Genomic DNA, 20,522 nt, shown 5'->3' with positions numbered 1-20,522 from the left:
ATTACAGCGCTTTGTGTAACGTCTGCCGGTTAAACTCAGCTGCGGGGGCTGGGGGAGGGGTTGTAGACTATGGGGCTAGGGGGGGAGGGTCTACCAAATGTTTACATGTACTGTTTTGGTATGTGTTTGACTAAAGGCCTTCACAGCCAGCCAGCAGTTTGGGGCTTCCTGGTGGTACACAGGGGAGCCTCACACACAGAGCTTACTTCAGCACCAAGCAATGTGCTGACCCGTGCGCGACGGGGGCCAAGACACAAAATAAAACCAGTTTCCTCTCAAACTCCCGTTTTTTCCCCCCTCCTTCTCACAGAGACGTATTTACACAGCATGTCTCCCTCCACCTTCAAAGCAACCCCCCCCCCCCTACTCCCCACACCCCTACTCTAACCCGAGATCCCTATGAATCACCAGCTTAGCCCCACACTGCCGCCGCACAGAGATCTTACATCACCGCCCCTAACCTCGGCCGTATCGCAGGAACCTCAGGCCACCACTAGCCCACACTGTTGTACAGTAGAGATTACAACAAATCTCCACTCCATACAATGGTACCATAGAGATTACGAATCATTATGACTCCACGTAGCTGTGCCATAGAGAGTACAAATCAATGTGATTCCACCAAGTTGTCCCAAAGAGATTACAAACCACAGTGACTCCACATAGGAAAAGATACTAGTGGTGTCACGAATCTCCCCACCTCTTGGTAATAAAAGATACAGGGAAAAATCAATACTCCCCCAAAAAGTTTGTACAAAGACATCCTTTTGCATTTGTATTGTTCCAAATACAGGTGAAAAAACAGCAAAACCTTTCAGTTAAAGGGACTAGTTAATCTTCCTAAAAGCACAGGATCAACTGTCTGTGCACTAATAGTGTATGTGACACTTATTGGAGGAAATACACATGAAACTGCTTTAAAACTACTTTAACATAAAGTGAGCATATGCAAAATATCTGCCACCTTATGTGACAAATGAATGTGTTTTAATTCACTTAAGGAATTAAAAGTAAGTGACCTTCTGCAGGCATTGGCAAAGCTGAAGGTCACATCAAAGAGTATCAGAAATGATCGTTCTCAACCTGAATAATCTATATTACCTGTTTGCAACATGGTCACCAAGTCACATGACTAGGTCACTGGCCAATTGCAGCTAGAGCTTTAATACACAAACCCTGCAAAACCAGGAAGCTGTTAAGTAAAAAAAATCACACACTTATCCGGCAATACAGGTGCCTGGCCCACAGGCCAGGCGTGAACAGGTCCAACGTCATGGCCTAAGGCCAAACCGTGCTCTCACTGAAGAATGAACGCAGTAGGCCTGACAAAAAAAGATGCTGGAAAAACTTTTTTTTTTTTTTAAAGAAAAGCAAATGGGCTACTGATCAGCCCTCTGGGCTTGGAAGCCTAGCAATGATAATCATCATGGAAATACTGAATTGTGTTTTTGTAGCACCTTTCCTAAGTTCCCACGGCGTTTCTCAGTACCACAAACCAGCTGAGGCGAAGGAGGATGGGTTTATTTAGCCAAATAAATCGGTAATGGAAGTCGATCGGGCTGAGGCAGCAGTTCTGGGAAGAGGCCCAGGACCCTGGGAAAAGTCCCTACCTCCTCAGCAGGACCCCTGGCATAATGACCACACAAGGGTCAGGACAATGAGTCTTGGTCACGTCTGGGTGGCCACATCTCCTCCCTCACAGTGTCCCCATCATTGCACCTGGGCATTGGTTTTCTGCTTTGAGCTGAGGAAGGACTGCCCCCCACTGACCCAAAAAGTTTAGCATGCCCCCTGCCCCCAGCCACACAAACGGATACCCAGTACTCTAACAACTGTAAGCCTAACCTGTACAAGTACCAACCAAGCCCAACTCCCTCTGAAGAACAATATCAAAACCAGATGCACAGGCTAAGTCCTCCATGCAAACTTTTCAGTAGGGCAGGACTGGCAATTAGACTGGTTTGAAAACAAAGAACACAGGCCACGTCCTGATAATTGTTCACCTGAATTATGTATCATTTTTAGCTGTGGCACCTACCGTTTGGCAGCTGGTACATCCGGCATAACAAGAGTTGAGGGTGGCGGCTGTGATGTAGGTGGTGACGGTGTTGGCGGAGGTAAGGGTGGCTAGCGCACCGCTGCCTACACCGGAGTGATGCTCGCCGCAGGTCGTCTGCAAGATGCCCTGTATCTGCACGAGCCCCTGCCGGAGTACCTGCTTCTGGTGGAAGCTGAAGGCTGGGTGGTTGGATGCCATGGTGAACAAGAGCAGGAACTGGTCTCCAGTCTGGCCGTCGTTGAGCTGCAGTCCATAGTTGTTGATGATGGAGTCGATGTGTGTTAGTGTCCTGAAGAGGACTCCCGCGGCCTCTCGGTTGTCCGAGTTGAGCAGCGCGAGGGAGATGAGCAGCTTGCTCCGCACCACCTCGTCCGTGATGTTGGTCAGGTTCGCCAGGTCCGCCGGGTTGTTGGCTTTGATCTCCGCGTCTCTTAGGGAGTGGTAGTCTTTCCGCGCCAGGTCCTCCAGACAGGAGCCGAGAAAGCGCAGCTCTATGGGCACGCAAAGATCCAGCAGCCCACAGAGGAACTCCGCCCGCTGCGCGGAGTTTAGTTGGGAGAACCAACGGTACACCCCTTCCCTTTGAACCGTACACCTCTTCTCTACCATTTTCACCGCAGGTCCTATTGCCAGTTTTGTTTAAATGGAAGATTAGCAATTATTTTCCATTTGTTAAGAGTCTATTTTCCATTTCTCGACAACCAGTAAAGCAAAGTCGATTAAACAAATGTGTATTTGCAACAAAGCCAAGTAGCCTAATCCCTGATTTATACCAGAAGTAGGGGCAGCCTATACGGATGCAAAATATGTAAACGTAACTTTGTAAACTCTTGTTCCTTCCTCAACCTATTCACTCCCGTTTTTCGACGTTAAAAATCAAAGCATGTCTTCCGCAGTACTATCAATGCGAATTTGCCCTTATGCTTATTAATCAATTTTTAAAAACGTATTTATTAAATGTCACTGTACATAAAAGCACTCCGCAGACAAAGCGCGTGTCTGTGTTTACTGTAGCCTACTACTCTGTATGGCACAGCACGGCCAGACATCCCTCTTTCCTTCGTTCTCCGGCTCTCCGCCTCAGTAGGTTATGGAAGACCTTTGTATTACATCCACCGGAAAATACATTAAAATGTAAATGACCATTTCGAAGAGTCTGGAAAAAGCACGCTCTACGTCCACGTTTCTCCATCCACCATTCGTGCCATTTTCTCGGCCGATTCTCGCAGTAAAAAGTCTTTTTTCCAGTTGTAGCCACCAGCGTGACACGCGTTAAAATTATTAGGGAGCGTCGGCCAATAAACAAGATCATATACAAACTCCAGCGACTCGAGCTCGTAGTTGGAATACCAAAAAAGAGAAGGATTGTGCTTCACTCACAGAGTGTTTTTCATACGCTGGAATTCCTACCTTCGTTTTTAAAGGAGTTGTCGCTGTTTCTATCCGGGAACATACCAGAGTGCTCGTTACATTAAGAATATAATTTCTCCTTTAGTCTTATCATACCCTTGCTTTGAAATCGAGCAAAACAGCTGTGTGGTTCACCATCCTAAACTCTCCCCACTAACCCGACCCACCGTATATTATTATGAAATACGATTGGATGAGCTGTTTGTCGACAACTATACTTGTTGCTGTGATTGGCCAGAGTGGACCCCACACTCCGCATCTCTTTCACATGCGCTCATGCTTTTCGCTGATTTTGACAGCGAGGAACTGTGTTTGTTTAGGAGCTCGCTGCGTCTCCATTACAGTTGTGACCCGTAACTGCTTGTTGCCTGTGTCCGAGACAAAAAACTGTATTTTTCTCCAGACTCTGCAAATACGCCATATACTTTTCCTAAATTAGATATTAAAGTTTTAAACACAAAGTATTACAGAAAGGCGGGGGGAAACAATAACCACCCTCCTCTCTCAAATACAAACTCGTGTCTCCATTAGGTTTTGGCAATATTTTTTGGAGTTCTGTCATCACTATATTATTACGTCAACCTTGCTGTCAGTCAAGTGGCGCCAGGGAGTGAGTGTGGTTCACATGGGCACCGAACATTCTGGTTGGTCATAGTACACGAAGACAGGATAAATACTGCGTTGTAATTGGTTCGCCTTTCTGCGCCGACGCCCCTTCCATCTTTGCGCACACCTTCCATTAGTTACTGTAAGCTAAGATACTGGTGAAACGAGATGCTTCTTTCCATTGTATTTCGTTTTATTTAAAGCGTCACTGGGATCCCATAAACTGTGTTAATTCTGGACTCCGTCAAATAGTTATAAATACTGCTTTGATAATGTTTTCACGATTGAAAAAGTTTGGCAATACAAGCATGCCGTCATGTTTGCCCCAATACCTCAATTTAAGAAAATCGATACGACACGTATGCCGCAGTGTTGACTTTGCCAAAGGGCGCCTTTTCTAGGAGATTGTGGCCTGCTCTCATGAACTCATTTGCGCTAGTTGGAGAACATGCTATCGCAATTTCAGGTCAGACAGATGGACAGATAGGCTGTCACCTAAACGCAGAATGACTTGGTGGTATATCACATTTGTACACGTTTGTACATTTAAAAAACAAATTTGTCTAAATGTTCTTTGCATATCAACAACAGGCAAGCGTTTCTATAATAAACACCAGGAGTAAATTACAAAACACAAAAACTTGAGAAAGTAACGGACGGTCCCTAAACCTATCCGAACATATCGTACTTTCTTGAAAATAACGGACCCTACCGGTGACTAGGGGTTATACAGCTTGAAAAATGTATTCAATTTATCCGGCTCTTGGTACACTGGTCCTGTACCTTTGTACTGGCTGCAACCCGTAGCCTGTGTTTTCCGTGTTTATATTAGGAAATGTTATCTGAATGTAGAACTCATATCGCGCCAGCTTCATTCGTAATTGTCTCGTGAACTCCTGGAAATTGCGATTGTGTGAAAGGAGTACCAAAAGGGCGCATGTGATTTTCGGACAAGACCACTAGAGAGCGCTATTGACGCACTGTTGGATGCTCCTGCAGCGCAGAAAGGGCCCTTCGGTTCCCTTTGCATGTGCAGCTGATCGCAGTTGCTATCTGGTTCCGATTCAAAATGGGCTTATGGCAGCCACCGGACGAAATATCTCATCTCATCATCTCACTTTTTGTGGATTGCGAGTTGATAGTGATTCGAAGTCGTTCCATTCGAGATATTAAGAAAATGAATGTAACTGAGGGGGCAGGTGGGTGGACCTAGCGTTCATTTTTCACTAAGGGGAACACGCGAACGTCATTAGATGCTTAAAAGCTACTGCACTACCTATATCTACAGATCAATTACGTGGCACATGGTTTTCCAGTCCTTGTACTATGGATAAGCAGTGCCTGCTGGTTTTTGTTCAGAATTTATTCAACCCAAACTGATTCACCAGTTTGTTCAACGCTGATCTAAATTTTACCCCGTGTGTGAATCTTTTAAAATAACTGGAGATGTGTTTTGTGCTAATGAAAAAAGCTAAACATAAATCCTTTCCTGTGAATTATTTTTAGTAATATCTTTTCCCTAAATTAACATGTAACCCGGCTGTTCAAATCATTGTTTTAAGTCCAATGTGAATCGAAAAAACAGAAATTGAATTTAATTTTACCCTCTTAATACTACTACATTGAACAATACATTTACCAGAGGTAAAAAATGTAGAATATTTTTAAAATTCCTTTTAACACATCCAACAACTAATTTTTTTTTCTTCTTCAGAAAATACTTGTAAAATGCTGGCAGTATAAAACGGAAGTTTAACCTAAGTTCTCAGTTAAGCCTGATTAGGCTATATTGTTTTGTGGTAACTAACATTGACATCATACACTGGGGGGTCTTGATACCATGGCTCAGAATCACTGATGTAGCCTAACAATATACATGACCTGACACACAATATCTACATAAGAAACCAGCTTCTGATGTTGGTATAGCAGTTTATAAATGAAGAGATACAAGTAATTACCGCTACAAAGAACAGTCAAAACCACAGATCTCTCACAATGCTTTCAATGAAGCAGCTATTGACCTCCGAGACCAAAGAAAAAAAAATGTTTTCGTCCATTTAAAGGGGAAGCAAAGTAACATCCATTATGTTTGCACATTTACAGACAATCTGTGTGCTCGACCTGCTCACCTTTATTGACGAGCATGGTCAACTGCAGCCGCCCTGAGCAATTACTCCCACACACAAAATGTGTGCCTTTCATGAAATATGTCTTAATATGTATGTTTATTGTTGGAAATGCTTATGTCTAGAAGTCTAAAAGGGTGTTTTTCAGGTGTTTTGCTAGTGTAATTTACTGAGCAGGTGTACATACAGCTGTAGGCCATAGGGGACAGTTAGGGAAAGAGGAAAGGGGGCTGTGACATGGACAGTGTGACTGGGGGCTGTGTGAGTAAGTGAAGCTGTGTGAGTAAGTGGGGCAGTTTGAGTAAGTGCGGCTGTGTGGGTAAGTGGAGCTGTGAGTAAGTGGGACTGTGTGAGTAAGTGGGGCAGTTTGAGTAAGTGGGACTGTGTGAGTAAGTGGAGCTGTGAGTAAGTGGAGGCTGTGTGAGTAAGTGGGGCTGTGTGAGTAAGTGGAGGCTGTGTGAGTAAGTGGGGCTGTGTGAGTAAGGGGGCTGTGTGAGTAAGTGGGACTGTGTGAGTAAGTGGAGCTGTGAGTAAGTGGAGGCTGTGTGAGTAAGTGGGGCTGTGTGAGTAAGTGGAGGCTGTGTGAGTAAGTGGGGCTGTGTGAGTAAGGGGGCTGTGTGAGTAAGTGGGGCAGTTTGAGTAAGGGGGCTGTGTGAGTAAGTGGGGCTGTGTGAGTAAGTGGGGCAGTTTGAGTAAGTGGGGCAGTTTGAGTAAGTGGGACTGTGTGAGTAAGTGAAGCTGTGAGTAAGTGGAGCTGTGTGAGTAAGTGCGGCTGTGTGAGTAAGTGGGGCTGTGTGAGTAAGTGGGGCAGTTTGAGTAAGTGGGACTGTGTGAGTAAGTAAGACTGTGTGAGTAAGTGGGATTTTAAAGGATAAAGCTACATATAGGAATAGCTTTGCTTGAAGAGGAACAGGAGCAGCATGAAGGGCAGCAGGTGTAGTAGATGTTTGAGTAGGAGAGCACCAGTAGCTGTGTGCTGAATGGGTTGAGGTTGTTTTGATCATAGTATCATTTCCATCAGCTGTGCTCAGATGTGCCCTCTGGCCCTGCCTGCTGTCAGCTGATTAGCATTGATTATCATTAAGGAAAGGGAGGGAGGGGGCTGGGAGCAGGGCTGGCTGGAGAGGGGGGTGGGGCTATGTGTCTCCCAGGGGACAGTTCCCATCCTCTGCAGCACAAATGGAGCCAACTAAACCCAATGCTCCACTCACAAACCAGAGTTAACAAAGAGACGACTTAGTACCTCCACCTGCCTCCATGCACACACACACACACACACACACACACACACACAGCGCTTTCCAGGTGTTTAGGAGTGGCTGCTCTCTGGGTCTTCTGTGAGCTCCCAGTCTCTAGTGACCCCTGGGAGACAGACGTTGACCGGCATGTCAGGGCTCTGACATTAAAGCTATTTATACTCAGCTAAGTCTGATCCGCTCTACAGTAACCCAGTGGATAAACTTCCACAGCAGGGATAGATACACACACACAATGGTGATAGGTACACACAATATTGATAAATACACACAGTAGTGATAGATACACATACAGAGCAGGGATAGATACACACAGCAGGGATAGATCCACATAAATCAGTGATTGATATACACAGCAGGGATAGATACACACACACACAATGGTGATAGATACACACAGTAGTGATAGATACATATACAAATCAGTGATAGATACACACACAGCAGTGATACATACACACAGCAGTGATAGATACACACAGCAGTGATAGATACACACAGCAGGGATAGATACACACAGCAGTGATACATACACACAGCAGGGATAGAGACACACACGGCTGTGATAGATACACACAGCAGTGATACATACACACAGCAGTGATAGATACACACAGCAGTGATAGATACACACAGCAGGGATAGATACACACAGCAGTGATACATACACACAGCAGTGATAGATACACACAGCAGTGATACATACACACAGCAGTGATACATACACACAGCAGTGATACATACACACAGCAGGGATAGAGACACACACGGCTGTGATAGATACACACAGCAGTGATACATACACACACAGCAGTGATAGATACACACAGCAGTGATAGATACACACAGCAGGGATAGATACACACAGCAGTGATACATACACACAGCAGTGATAGATACACACAGCAGTGATACATACACACAGCAGTGATACATACACACAGCAGTGATACATACACACAGCAGGGATAGAGACACACACGGCTGTGATAGATACACACAGCAGTGATACATACACACAGCAGTGATAGATACACACAGCAGTGATAGATACACACAGCAGGGATAGATACACACAGCAGTGATACATACACACAGCAGTGATAGATACACACAGCAGGGATAGAGACACACACGGCTGTGACAGATACACACACAGAGCTGTGATAGCATGATAGGATATTTATTTGGACATACATACCATATTGCATGTACAGCTGGATATTTACTGAATCAGTTGTGGCGAAGTGCTTTGCCCCAGGGCCACACTTTGCGTCAGTCACACTGGGGGAATCGAACCCGCATCCAAACGTCTCCTTGACAACCGCACCTAACCTGCCCTGCCGTCACTACCTGACCAGAGCTGAGCGTGTCTCAGTCAAGGAAGATGCGCACCAACTTGCGCACACACACACACACACACACGCGCAGAAAACAAACACCACACACACATATACACATATACATACACAAGCAATTACACACATACATATACAGTCACACACACACATGTACACATAAGCACACACAGGTACAAACACACACACCTGATTATCTCTGAAACTGAAAGGTCTCCTTTTGTTTGACACACTCACTCTCTTTTTTTCTATATATGCGTATGTGTGTGTGTATATATATATATATATATATATGTATACATATATATAAATGTCTACGTGTGCAGTACTATATTAAAATTAAACTATTCTTCAAAAATAAGTGTCAAAACTGGCTGTGTTAAAAAGGCTGTATATAATTGGAGACCGTTGCAGGGGCCTATGATTCACCTATTCATCTGGCTGAGCTGTGAAACACCTATTTCTCAGCAATAAGGAGAGCAGGGGGATTGAGCAACGGTGAGAGAGAGAGAGAGAGAGAGAGAGAGGGAGAGGAAAGCAAGCAGGGCAATTAGGAAAAGCAATCTCTGCTCCCTGGGGCCATGAGGGGGGGGGGGGTGGCGAGCTGAGAGAGGCTGGCTGTTCCACTGTCTCTTTAAAAGCAGGGGGGGGAAGGGGAGGGGGGAGGGAGGGGGAGGGGGAGGGGGACCTGGCTGCGTTGGAACAGTCCTCCTCTAATGAGCAGGATTCAGAGACACCACGGAGAGAGAGAGAGAGGCAGCCCCGCACGACGAGGGCCGGGGGAAATAAGGATGACGACCAAAAAAAAGGCAGAGCGCGATAAGTGAAAATCACCGGAGCAGAGCCCCCCGAGAAGAAGCCCAAAAAGGGGACCGCGGACCTTTCCTCCATCCGTCAAACGGGAGCCAGGACCCCAGCGTTAGACTACAAACGGACCTGGGGAAGAGACAGCACAGAGAGAGAGAGAGAGAGAGAGAGACAGCGAGAGAGAACAGGAGAAGCGGAGGAAAAAAAAAAAAACCTCAGATCAGATCGGTTGTTTATCGTCGAGGTGCGTGCAGGAGCGCGATCGGAAGCGTCCGAAAGAGACAGTGTGTGTGTGTGTGTGTGTGCGCGGGTGTGCGTGTGTGTGTGTGTGTCTGCCGTGGAGAAGGGGAGAGACTGCATTGCCGTCTCCATCGCGAGCCGTAGAGAGAAGCCTAGCAGATCCTCTCTCTCCCTCTCTCCGTCCCTCTCTGTCCCTCTCTCTCTCTCTTTTTTTCCGCTCCGCCGTTCCTGGCTCTGGGACGGGGAGGCAGAGCGCCTGATCTCGGGCCGAGAGAGAGAGCGGAAAGGGGGAAGAACGGATCGCCATCGCCATGGTTCCCTGCCACGCCTGGAGACGGCTGCGTAGGATTCCGGGTTTCTAGGCGGAGACCGACCCCCCAGCCAGTCTCGGGGGGGGGGAGACCCACGGGGAGCGCCAGGAGGGAGCGGCAGGGCCGTCCGACCGGCTCTGTGGAGATTGCGCCTGGAGAGGGGGGGGCGGGGTGAAAGGGGAGAGGAAGGGGGGGGGGGGGACTCGCCGCGTCGGCGAGGAAAGGGGGAGGGGTGGGGGGGGTGTACCCCGAACTCTGCGCTCGAGCGTCCGCGGGAAGACGCATGGCCGCCGGGCCCCTGGTCCCGTATCCCAGCCGCGGGGGGAGTGGGCTGGAGTGACCCGCGCGGGGAGGATGGTCTGAGGAGGCCCGGAGGAGCACCCGCCGCACCACACACTACGCCGCACCGCACCGCACCGCGCCGCCCGGCCCGACTCTCCTCTCCGAGGACCGGAGGCGCGGGCCCTCCTCTCCTCCGCTCCGGTTTCATCGTCCGTCCGGGAAGGGGGGGGGAACCGGCTCCTACGCCCCCCCCGAGTTTCGGCTCCGCTTTCTTCATCCCTTTCCTCCTTCCTTTGGTCACTTTTTTAACCCTTTTGCTCTTTTTTTCTTTTTGAGGTTCGGGGGATTTGCCAAAACCTGTTTCATGCATGTCCAGTGGGGGCAGGTTCGACTTTGATGATGGGGGGTCATACTGTGGAGGGTGGGAGGAGGGGAAGGCCCACGGCCACGGCATCTGCACGGGCCCCAAGGGCCAGGGCGAGTACTCGGGGTCCTGGAGCCACGGGTTCGAGGTGCTGGGCGTGTACACCTGGCCCAGCGGGAACACCTACCAGGGCACGTGGGCCCAGGGCAAGAGGCACGGCATCGGCGTGGAGAACAAGGGGAAGTGGGTGTACAAGGGCGAGTGGACGCACGGATTTAAGGGACGCTACGGCCTGCGGGAGAGCACCGGCAGCAGCGCCAAGTACGAGGGCACCTGGAGCACCGGCCTGCAGGACGGATACGGCACCGAGACCTACTCCGACGGAGGTAAGGGCCGCGCGGGGCGCCCCGGGGGGGGAGGGGGGGACGACGGTGGGGTAACCGGCACAGCGACAGACAGGTAGTTGTACAGTGACAGACAGACGGGTGGAAGGGGGGTGGGGGGGGGTGGGGGGGGGGGTAAAAGGGGCATTTCTCTGGGCTGGATGGTGAGGGTCTCCTCAGGTCACTCCTCTTCGCTGCCACATGGGCTTCTCTCCTTCTCTTCTTTTTCATCACTTCCTCCACCACCCGCTCCCTCCCCCTTCTCTCTCTCTCTATCTCTCACCCTCTCCTTCTTCCTCTCTGCCTCTGTATTTACATCCCTCGCTCTCTTCCTCTCAGTCTCGCCCTCTTCCTCTTGGGCCCTCTGGCTTCCTCCCTCGCTCTCTCTCTCTCTCTCTCGCTCGGTGGGTTCGGCGGGCGGGTTCTTCCTCTCGCTGCGGAGAGAGAGAGAGAGAGATAAATTTGGGCCCCAAATTGAGGGCATCCAGATTCCTGCAGCCTGAGAGACAGCGATTCCAGGTCAACCCGCAGCGTCTGAAACCCAAACCGGAACCGGAACCGGAACCGTTAGCGCCCACCCGGTGCAGACCTGGGGCCGGAACCCGGGCCCGGGACAGACAGAGGGACGTAAAGGGACGGACGGACGGACGGACTCCGGACTCCGTTCCGTTCCCCCTCAGACGCGCGCGGCGATGTTACGGACCCTCGCGCCGGCAGGAAGCCGGGTGTACCGGGGAGCCGTGCGGCCACGAGGCAGGATGGAGAGGAGGAGGTGGGGGAGGGGGGTGGCGGTAATGAGAGGAGGGGGTTGTGGAAGGTACTAGCGCTCCACAGCCGCACAGCTAACCTGAGCTCAGGAACAGGCCCGGGTCCTCTCTCAGCGAGCCCCACGCTCGCTGCTGGAAGCCTGACCGCGTTTGTTTCCGCCGGGCCGTCGGCCTCCATGTTGCTCTCTCCAGCACCCGGGGGTCCGGGCCCACTGAGGCACCATGGGAGTGATATCACTCAGGAGGGGGGAGGGGAGGAGGTGGGAAGAAAGGAGGGAGGGAGAGGGGGCCAAGTCAGGCCTGGGTTTGTGCTAGAGCCTGTAGCAGGGGGTCTCCAGAGATGAGAAAGAGAAAGGGAGAGAGGGAGAGAGAGAGAAAAGATGAAGGAAAGAGAGAGAGATACCTTTCCTCACTGTGAAAGCATTAAGACCCCCCCTCCTTCCACGAATAATGTGCATGCGCAGACCACTCAGTGACAGGACATAATTCTATTACTTTCATAGTGTGTGTGTGTGTGTGTGAGAGTGTGTGTACAGGACAGGCCATGTGTGTCCAGTGTGAACCATCTGTGTGAACTCCAGCACTTGGTTACACAAGACTACGCAGTAAGACGATGAGTTAATATAGCACAAACATTGTTTACATGAGTCCAACACACATCAAATTTTATCATTTACAGCTTAAAATCCCATACAATTCCTTTTTCTGATATGAAAACATTGCGAAAGAGTGGGTGTGTGCGTGTGTGTGTGTGTGCGTATGTGTGCGTGTGCGTGTGTGCGTGCGTGTGTGTGTGTGTGTGTTTGTGCGGGTGGGAGGAGGGTCCGCTCAGGGAGTTTCACGGTAGCGCACACACACAGAACGGCTCAGGCCAGTCAGTACGCCTGTTTGATGTAACACTGCAGTGTGTTAGTCAACCATCTCCGGTAGGCCATTGATTGGTGGCTCATTGATCAGTGTGCTACATCACTAGCACACAGAGGACAGAGATGCTTGATCAGTGTGCTACATCACGCCCACACAGGGGACAGAGATGCTTGATCAGTGTGCTACATCACTAGCACACAGAGGACAGAGATGCTTGATCAGTGTGCTACATCACTAGCACACAGAGGACAGAGATGCTTGATCAGTGTGTGCTACATCACTAGCACACAGGGGACAGAGATGCTTGATCAGTGTGTGCTACATCACGCTCACACAGAGGACAGAGATGCTTGATCAGTGTGCTACATCACTAGCACACAGGGGACAGAGATGCTTGATCAGTGTGTGCTACATCACACCCACACAGGGGACAGAGATGCTTGATCAGTGTGTGCTACATCACTAGCACACAGAGGACAGAGATGCTTGATCAGTGTGTGCTACATCACGCCCACACAGAGGACAGAGATGCTTGATCAGTGTGTGCTACATCACTAGCACACAGGGGACAGAGATGCTTGATCAGTGTGTGCTACATCACTAGCACACAGAGGACAGAGATGCTTGATCAGTGTGCTACATCACTAGCACACAGAGGACAGAGATGCTTGATCAGTGTGCTACATCACACCCACACAGGGGACAGAGATGCTTGATCAGTGTGTGCTACATCACTAGCACACAGGGGACAGAGATGCTTGATCAGTGTGTGCTACATCACTAGCACACAGAGGACAGAGATGCTCGATCAGTGTGTGCTACATCACACCCACACAGGGGACAGAGATGCTTGATCAGTGTGTGCTACATCACACCCACACAGGGGACAGAGATGCTTGATCAGTGTGTGCTACATCACTAGCACACAGAGGACAGAGATGCTTGATCAGTGTGCTACATCACGCCCACACAGGGGACAGAGATGCTTGATCAGTGTGTGCTACATCACTAGCACACAGAGGACAGAGATGCTAGATCAGTGTGTGCTACATCACGCCCACACAGGACAGAGATGCTGGCATCCACGTCTGCTCCTGCACCCCGCGTTTGTTCCGGCGCTGTCGCTTGGCACGCACTCGCTCCCTGCCGAACCTGCCGAACCCGCCGCCTCCTGACACTGCCGACGAAGGCTCGGAGCGCGGATCGCTCCGCCAACACCGCGCACGCCCACTCGCGCGTTAGCCTACCGGACTCTGAGTGGGAAACACTGAAGTATCTCCACATTTACATCATCCTCCCTCCAACTCGTTCCCCTCGCTCTCTCTCTCTCTCTCTCTCTCTCTCTCGTTTCACTGCATTAGAGCAGGGGAGCCTCGGCGCAGAAAGTTGCTGTGGAAACAAGCACACGCACATGCAGCGGGTCAGCGTGTCACAGGGGACTCAGCGCTCGGCGCTCTGATTGGCTGGCGGCTGACACAGCTAATGGTGTTTACTTACTTGAGCGTTAATCTGGGCTGTGTAATCACGACCGTAGCAAAGACACACAGAGAGAGAACGAAGATAGTTCAATGAACAGGTTAGACAGATAGAGAGAAGAGGAGGAAGACAGATGAAGGAAAGACAAAAAGAGATAGATAGGGAAACAGAGAGAAGAATGCATGAGCGGCATGTACACTGGTTAAAAACAGAATCCAAACCCCGTACAGTTCACTGTGCTATTGAACCGCGCATAGTGTGGTGTGGGTTGAAAGCTGTCTGTTGCTAGGTGACCACCAGGACTCAGGTGTCCCTGTAGGGAGCATGAACCTGTCAATTAGCCGCAGACTCAGGTATGGATCCCTCCGCCGACAGCTTCTAGACACTGTCTGGACACATGACACAGTGGCCTCAGTCTGCGCCCCCTTCTCTCTCTCCCTCCAAGGGAGGTGACCCCAATGACCGGAACACAATTACACCCCCTTACTGGCTGCAGAGTGGAGCCGTGGTTGGAGAAGCAGTGTGGAGCAGTGGTCAGAGCAACTATGTGGAACAGTGGTCAGAGCAGCAGTGTGGAGCAGCGGTCAGAGCAGCAGTGTGGAGCAGTGGCCAGAGCAACTGTGTGGAACAGTGGTCAGAACAGCAGTGTGGAGCAGTGGTCAGAGCAGCAGTGTGGAGCAGTGGTCAGAGCAGCTGTGTGGCGCAGTGGTCAGAGCAGCAGTGTTGAGCAGTGGTCAGAGCAGCTGTGTGGAGCAGTGGTCAGAGCAACTGTGTGGAACAGTGGTCAGAGCAGCAGTGTGGATCAGTGGTCAGAGCAACTGTGTGGAACAGTGGTCAGAGCAGCAGTGTGGAGCAGTGGTCAGAGCAGCTGTGTGGAACAGTGGTCAGAGCAGCAGTGTGGAGCAGTGGGCAGGGCAGCAGTGTGAAGCTGTGGTCAGCAGTAGTGTGGAGCAGTGGCTAGAGCAGCAGTGTGGAGCAGTGGTCAGATGTGAAACAGTGGTCAGAATCACCCAGGCGCCATGGAGAATTTTACAACATGAACAAAAAAAGACAAATAAAATGTTATGTATCCCAAACTAGTATTTTTTCCATTTTTGGTGTATTTATTACTAATTGTATATTGAAATCAAGACATTGACTGCATCACAACACTCTATCTCACATCAACCAGGAAAATACTTAATACTTACAGACCCAAACATAAACCAGATAATAGTCATGTCATCTTCACAATAGCGCTTTGAGCTGTTTAAGGAATCTAGTAATTAGAACGCCAAACAGACTATTTATATTGTGTGCTTTATTTACAATGCGTCTAGCGGTTCCGAATGTCGTTGTTTGCAATAAAACAGACTTGGAGTTTAACAAAAATACCGATGAAGGCAAAACATTGCAGGAACAGGCGTGTTTACCCTGACGAAAAAAAGACGATTCGCATTGCTTAGCCGGATATCGTTCAAGCGGGAAGAGACATGTTCTCAGCCAAAACCGCATACTCACGAGACACTGATTTACATATTAGCTACATATAACGTTTTTCAACAGAAGTGTCTGTCCCACGAGGATAAAATTCATAAATATTCATGAGGCAGTCATACATACGGGAAGTAACAAAAATACCGTCTTCGTCAACTGGCTGTTTAGCCTGCAGTCGCCATTTGATTTTGCTTGAAATGGACCATTCTCCATTCAAAACTAGTTTGCGTCCTTTATGTGGGTATTTCTGTTAAAGAGTATTAAATGCAAATGTAAGTGTAAATGAGCAGTGTGGTTAAAGAGGCAGTAGATAATCATAACAAGCCGGCGAAATAGCCGGAGAAATGAAAACAATCGATTATCGTGCTCCTGAAACACCTGAGGCCCACTTAGGTTGCAAAACGTGAGCGTAGCATATCCATCATGTTGGCCTATCTGTTTGTGGTCTCTGTACAGTTATTGAGTTATAGATCACTCAAGCATTCCGGAAACAATACATTATTAATGAATGAATATCTTCACTGCACATGCTCCTTATTCAGCCCTTTATGAGAAAGAATAGGTTGCAAAGATATTTTCAAAGACATACATTTTAGATGTTTCAACGATATCTCTAATCATACTGTTAACGTAGGCCACTTTGCTTCTCTGAATCTTGACTTGAATAAAAGAAGGCCATTTATATGAATGAGAGTCGGGCTGCTGCGTGGCTCATCTTGTTAAGGCACTGTTCCAATTATCTTTAACCACACTGTTCATTTCCAGAGTGTTTTTTTTATTTATCACGAAATAAAATAGTGGTTAGCAATCAGTCAAGCTACCAAGGTAGTTTCCGTTATTTGAGAAATGTAGCCTCCCTTATGAAATAAAAACCCACGTGAAATGTACCTTTTTATATGTGCAAATCACAATTTCACATGTGAATTTAACATTTAAACTAAATGCCATGTGTGAATTGGACATTTCATATGCGATTGGCTTTTTTCACAAGTTTTTCTGCATTAAATCACACGAAATTCCACATTTCGCAGGTGACTGATTTTTTTCAAATGAGAACAATTTTCTAACACGAAAGCAAACTAAATGAAACAGCGTAGATTACCTTTATAAAATGAGAGGTCCCGCTCTTATTTTATATGTGGGGTTATGTTTATAGTTCACATGTGTAGGCCTACTCTGCAGATGTTGGGTTTTCACGTGTAGGGACACGTGGTTTTTAAACACGCGATTTTTAGTAAGGGCTATCAAATATGATTCTGCCTCTCAAGCCTGCATATATTTCGCAGCAGAATAGGCACTACAATGTGTTCCAAGATTCTTACTCTCAAAACGCATATGGAGAAGGGTTGAGTGTACCTTTGATTGAATAGCCAATAGCCATTACGATTAAATCCTGCCTGTTTATAATGGAACAGTCCAAAGTGCATGGTCAGCGGTAAGAACAGACGAACTAATGAACGGACCAGCCACGGGCGCAGATACCTTTACTCCAGATTACGAGGTTAAGTAGCGACGCGTTTGCTGTTATCTGTTTCACGTAGCTGGTTTCGGTGCACTACGTAAAATTTAAATACACATATCTATTATTGTTCACACCACGATTCCAAGGTTTTTCTCTGACAGGTCTTATCGAGCGAAGTCACTCCACCATTTTGACTGTGCCTAACTACATTTCAGAATTTTATTTCACTTTGGAGCACGGAATGTATAGGCCATGTAGCCTACATAGGTCAGCTAAATTATCCCACTGATAAGAGTCTGTTTCTTAAGTCATAAAATAAGGATACATTCCTTTGGTAAGACCTAATCTGCTCTCGCCTTCCATTAAACACCTTGGATACGGGTCTCTAGTAGGCAAAACACTGTCCAAGGTACCTAGAAAGACCTGGTGACCGTGAACTCATTTTCAGAACTTCTACTTTAATTCTGGATGTAGACGGTTTTGCACTACGAAATGATACTGAGCCTGCTACGCCGCCAGAAAGCAGTTCGGGGTGGTATACTTGTATCCCATGCATATCACGACAATAGGGGGAATAACAGGCGCGATTTCGTCCCTCCAGTAGCTACACACACGCGCGCGCACACAATTACTCCACAGTGCAAGTGCTGACTTAGTGAAAAATGAGATATATTAATAATTCATGCAGAAGCCCATCCAAATACACTTTTTGGTTGCTGAGCTGGAGTCGAAATCTGCACCTATGAATTCAACTCGCTGTAGCGCACGAGCCTGCACCGGTAACAAGAGCGGCATATATTACCGGAAATATTACTGATACTGAAATGTTGCTGTATAAAATAAATCATAGTACACAGTAAAATGAGTGTTAAATCACTATGACTGGGTGCATTTTACACTGACATAGCACATCTGATCACTCTCGAATTCAAATCGTATGTTAAGAGTTAGATTAACACAACAAAGCATTTTACCGTGTAACTTAATTAGAGAAGCGAATTAAATACATCTATAACACACATCTTTAGTAACATCTCTGAAATAAAGCTGGAATAAATAAAAGATTATAAATAGTGTCCCACAGAAGCCGTGTAATTAAATTCGACTCCAGCCACCCTGCCATTTCTTTGGTCTATTTACATTAGCAACAAACGCATTTTGCACAATACCCCACCGACCTCCCAGGTATTTGAGGGAAGGGAAGAATTATTACAATGTTAAGATTTCTAGTGCGTAAGAATTCCGTATTTAGTGTATCGGTAGACTACACCACCTTGACTCGTTTGTAGAATTAGTCTGCTGTCTTTCTTTAAGGGTAACGGGGTCTCAGTTATGAAGTCTGTTCTGTAAAGTAGCCTTCCTAACCAGCAAGATTTCATTTTCAAAATTAAGTTGCAAACTAAGTAAACTGAAGTACTCAGCTCTGAACGTGAACGTGCTATTCTGTTTGCAAAGCGTGCTCTGAGTGCCTAAACACTAGACTACGCCTTTTCTCCAAATATCTTCTCGATTCTTTTGTGTGATCGGCGTCCCTCCCTGGGTTAATTCTGTCTGCCATCTTGGGCATGAAAAATGTGTTCATTCTAGCCTAATCGGTTGTGTATGAGTGCGTAACACCACTGGCGTGACAGCTGAATGGTGTTCAATGGAGTGAGCGCGCTGCAGGCACTGCCACTCTAATGTCACGTTGCGTCAATGGCAGAATCAAACGAAGCCATGCAGCCACGCGACGGATGTGCGCCCTTCGACAAACAATGGCTTTCCCTCCATTGACAAAATCAGAGTGGCGCTGCTAGCGATGTGTTTGCGTCTCTGGTCGTTTTAGTTCAATGCTACGTTTATCTGCGCAGAGAATTTGACAGGCCTCCTGGCGCCACTCTCGGAGAATTCGTTTTGACAGCGGAGGGGGGGAGGGGTGACTGAAGGTATGACTCCAATACAGGAATACGTAGACAGAGAAACATTGCATGGCCGTTGAGTTAATGCGATGGTACAGATGCCGTGTTTATTCTCTAAACCAATACATTATTTACAGTGATTGAGTTACGAAGAAAAAATATTCAAGATCCACCAAGAGATGGAAACATATTAAAACGTGGAAGGCAATATCAGCTTCGAAACATCGACCGGGAAGCATGTGTGATATTCACGGTTTACGGTGGTTCACTTTTCCCCGCTGAAGGGAAATGGAGTAGTCTAATCAGCTGTTCACTGATTAGCGGAATAGACACGAGTCTTTTGAGAGACGCTTACCCTGCACGAATACTTTCGCCAGGATCAGACTGGCCAACACACTGGTCGATTACACGACTCTGCAATAAAAAAAAACAGTAGCGTACTCGACTTTGTGATTATCAACAACATTAATCAATGTACGTCGAAAGTTCTGCACGTTTGAAGGAAACTGCAAATAAGCATTTTCCCCCTCCGACGAGCGTTTCAATTTCAGGACCGTGGACAGTTCTGTCGCCCACGCAGCGGCCTGACGGGTTTGCACGTCTTCCTCCTCACAACTGCCACTCGACAGCAGCATGAGCACCACCAGAGCACGTGGGAGCCGTTATAATCATAATGACATTACCATTAGGGGGAAATTGGGACAAAGGAATTAACTAGAATGCTGTGCAGCCGGAACGGATATTACGCGAATAACTCCACAGTAATTATCCATTTAACCTCAGGGGTGGTTGAGGTGGGGGTGGGACAGGACTTTGGTGAGGTCAGGCAGCAGGGTGCTTTGGGAATGTGGTGTCTGTGTAGCACAGATAATTTTTAAAAAGACAGAGGTGCTGGACTATGTGTGTGGGTGTGCTCCCCTTCAGTGTCGGGGGAGGGGGGTGGGGGCAGAACTGGCGCCAGCGGAGAGAGAGAATTGAGCTGATTGAATTGAGTTGAGAGAAAGCCAGAGACAAAGGAGACTGGGCATACAGAGAGGCGGAGGGAGAGAGATGGAGAAAGAAGCGACCGTGAGAGGAGCAAATGAAGTGAGTTCTGCCATCGGCTCTTTCTTGTCCTCAGTTTGAGCATTAGGCCCCATCCCTGTCCAGCTTTTTCCATCTCTGCACATGTGAGGGGTCACTCCAGGTCAATCCAGCCAAATTAGCCGAGTCCAGAGAGCCGGCATACGTGTGTGCTTGGGGGAGGGTTACTGGCGTGCGTGTGTGTGTGTGTGTGCGTGCGCACGCACACACACACATCTCACAGGGGTACAGAAAACGGCTCAAGTGCCTCTCCAGTTTTTTCAGGCAAACAGCAGGTGGGGGGAGGAG

At 48.1% G+C, this 20,522-nt stretch overlaps 2 protein-coding genes across 2 annotated transcripts in view; one reads left to right on the top strand and one right to left on the bottom strand.

Annotated features, from left to right (window-relative positions):
* zcchc14 (zinc finger, CCHC domain containing 14) overlaps positions 1 to 3,664 on the bottom strand; it is a 37,899-nt gene extending 34,235 nt beyond the window's left edge. The window contains exon 1 of the mRNA XM_035396675.1: positions 2,039 to 3,664. Coding sequence (XP_035252566.1) covers positions 2,039 to 2,668 — 630 coding nt within the window. The 5' untranslated portion in view covers positions 2,669 to 3,664. The remainder of the gene's footprint in view (positions 1 to 2,038) is intronic.
* Positions 3,665 to 10,375: 6,711 nt separating this feature from the next.
* Positions 10,376 to 20,522, top strand: part of jph3 (junctophilin 3) — a 35,692-nt gene continuing 25,545 nt past the window's right edge. Inside the window, exon 1 of the mRNA XM_035396704.1 lies at positions 10,376 to 11,208. Coding sequence (XP_035252595.1) covers positions 10,827 to 11,208 — 382 coding nt within the window. The 5' untranslated portion in view covers positions 10,376 to 10,826. The remainder of the gene's footprint in view (positions 11,209 to 20,522) is intronic.

This window comes from Anguilla anguilla, chromosome 16, assembly GCF_013347855.1.
Source record: "Anguilla anguilla isolate fAngAng1 chromosome 16, fAngAng1.pri, whole genome shotgun sequence".
In the NCBI taxonomy this organism is placed as follows: Eukaryota; Metazoa; Chordata; class Actinopteri; order Anguilliformes; family Anguillidae; genus Anguilla; species Anguilla anguilla.
The sequence above is the reverse complement of the archived record's forward strand: the minus strand, read 5'-3'. Positions and strand labels throughout refer to the sequence as shown.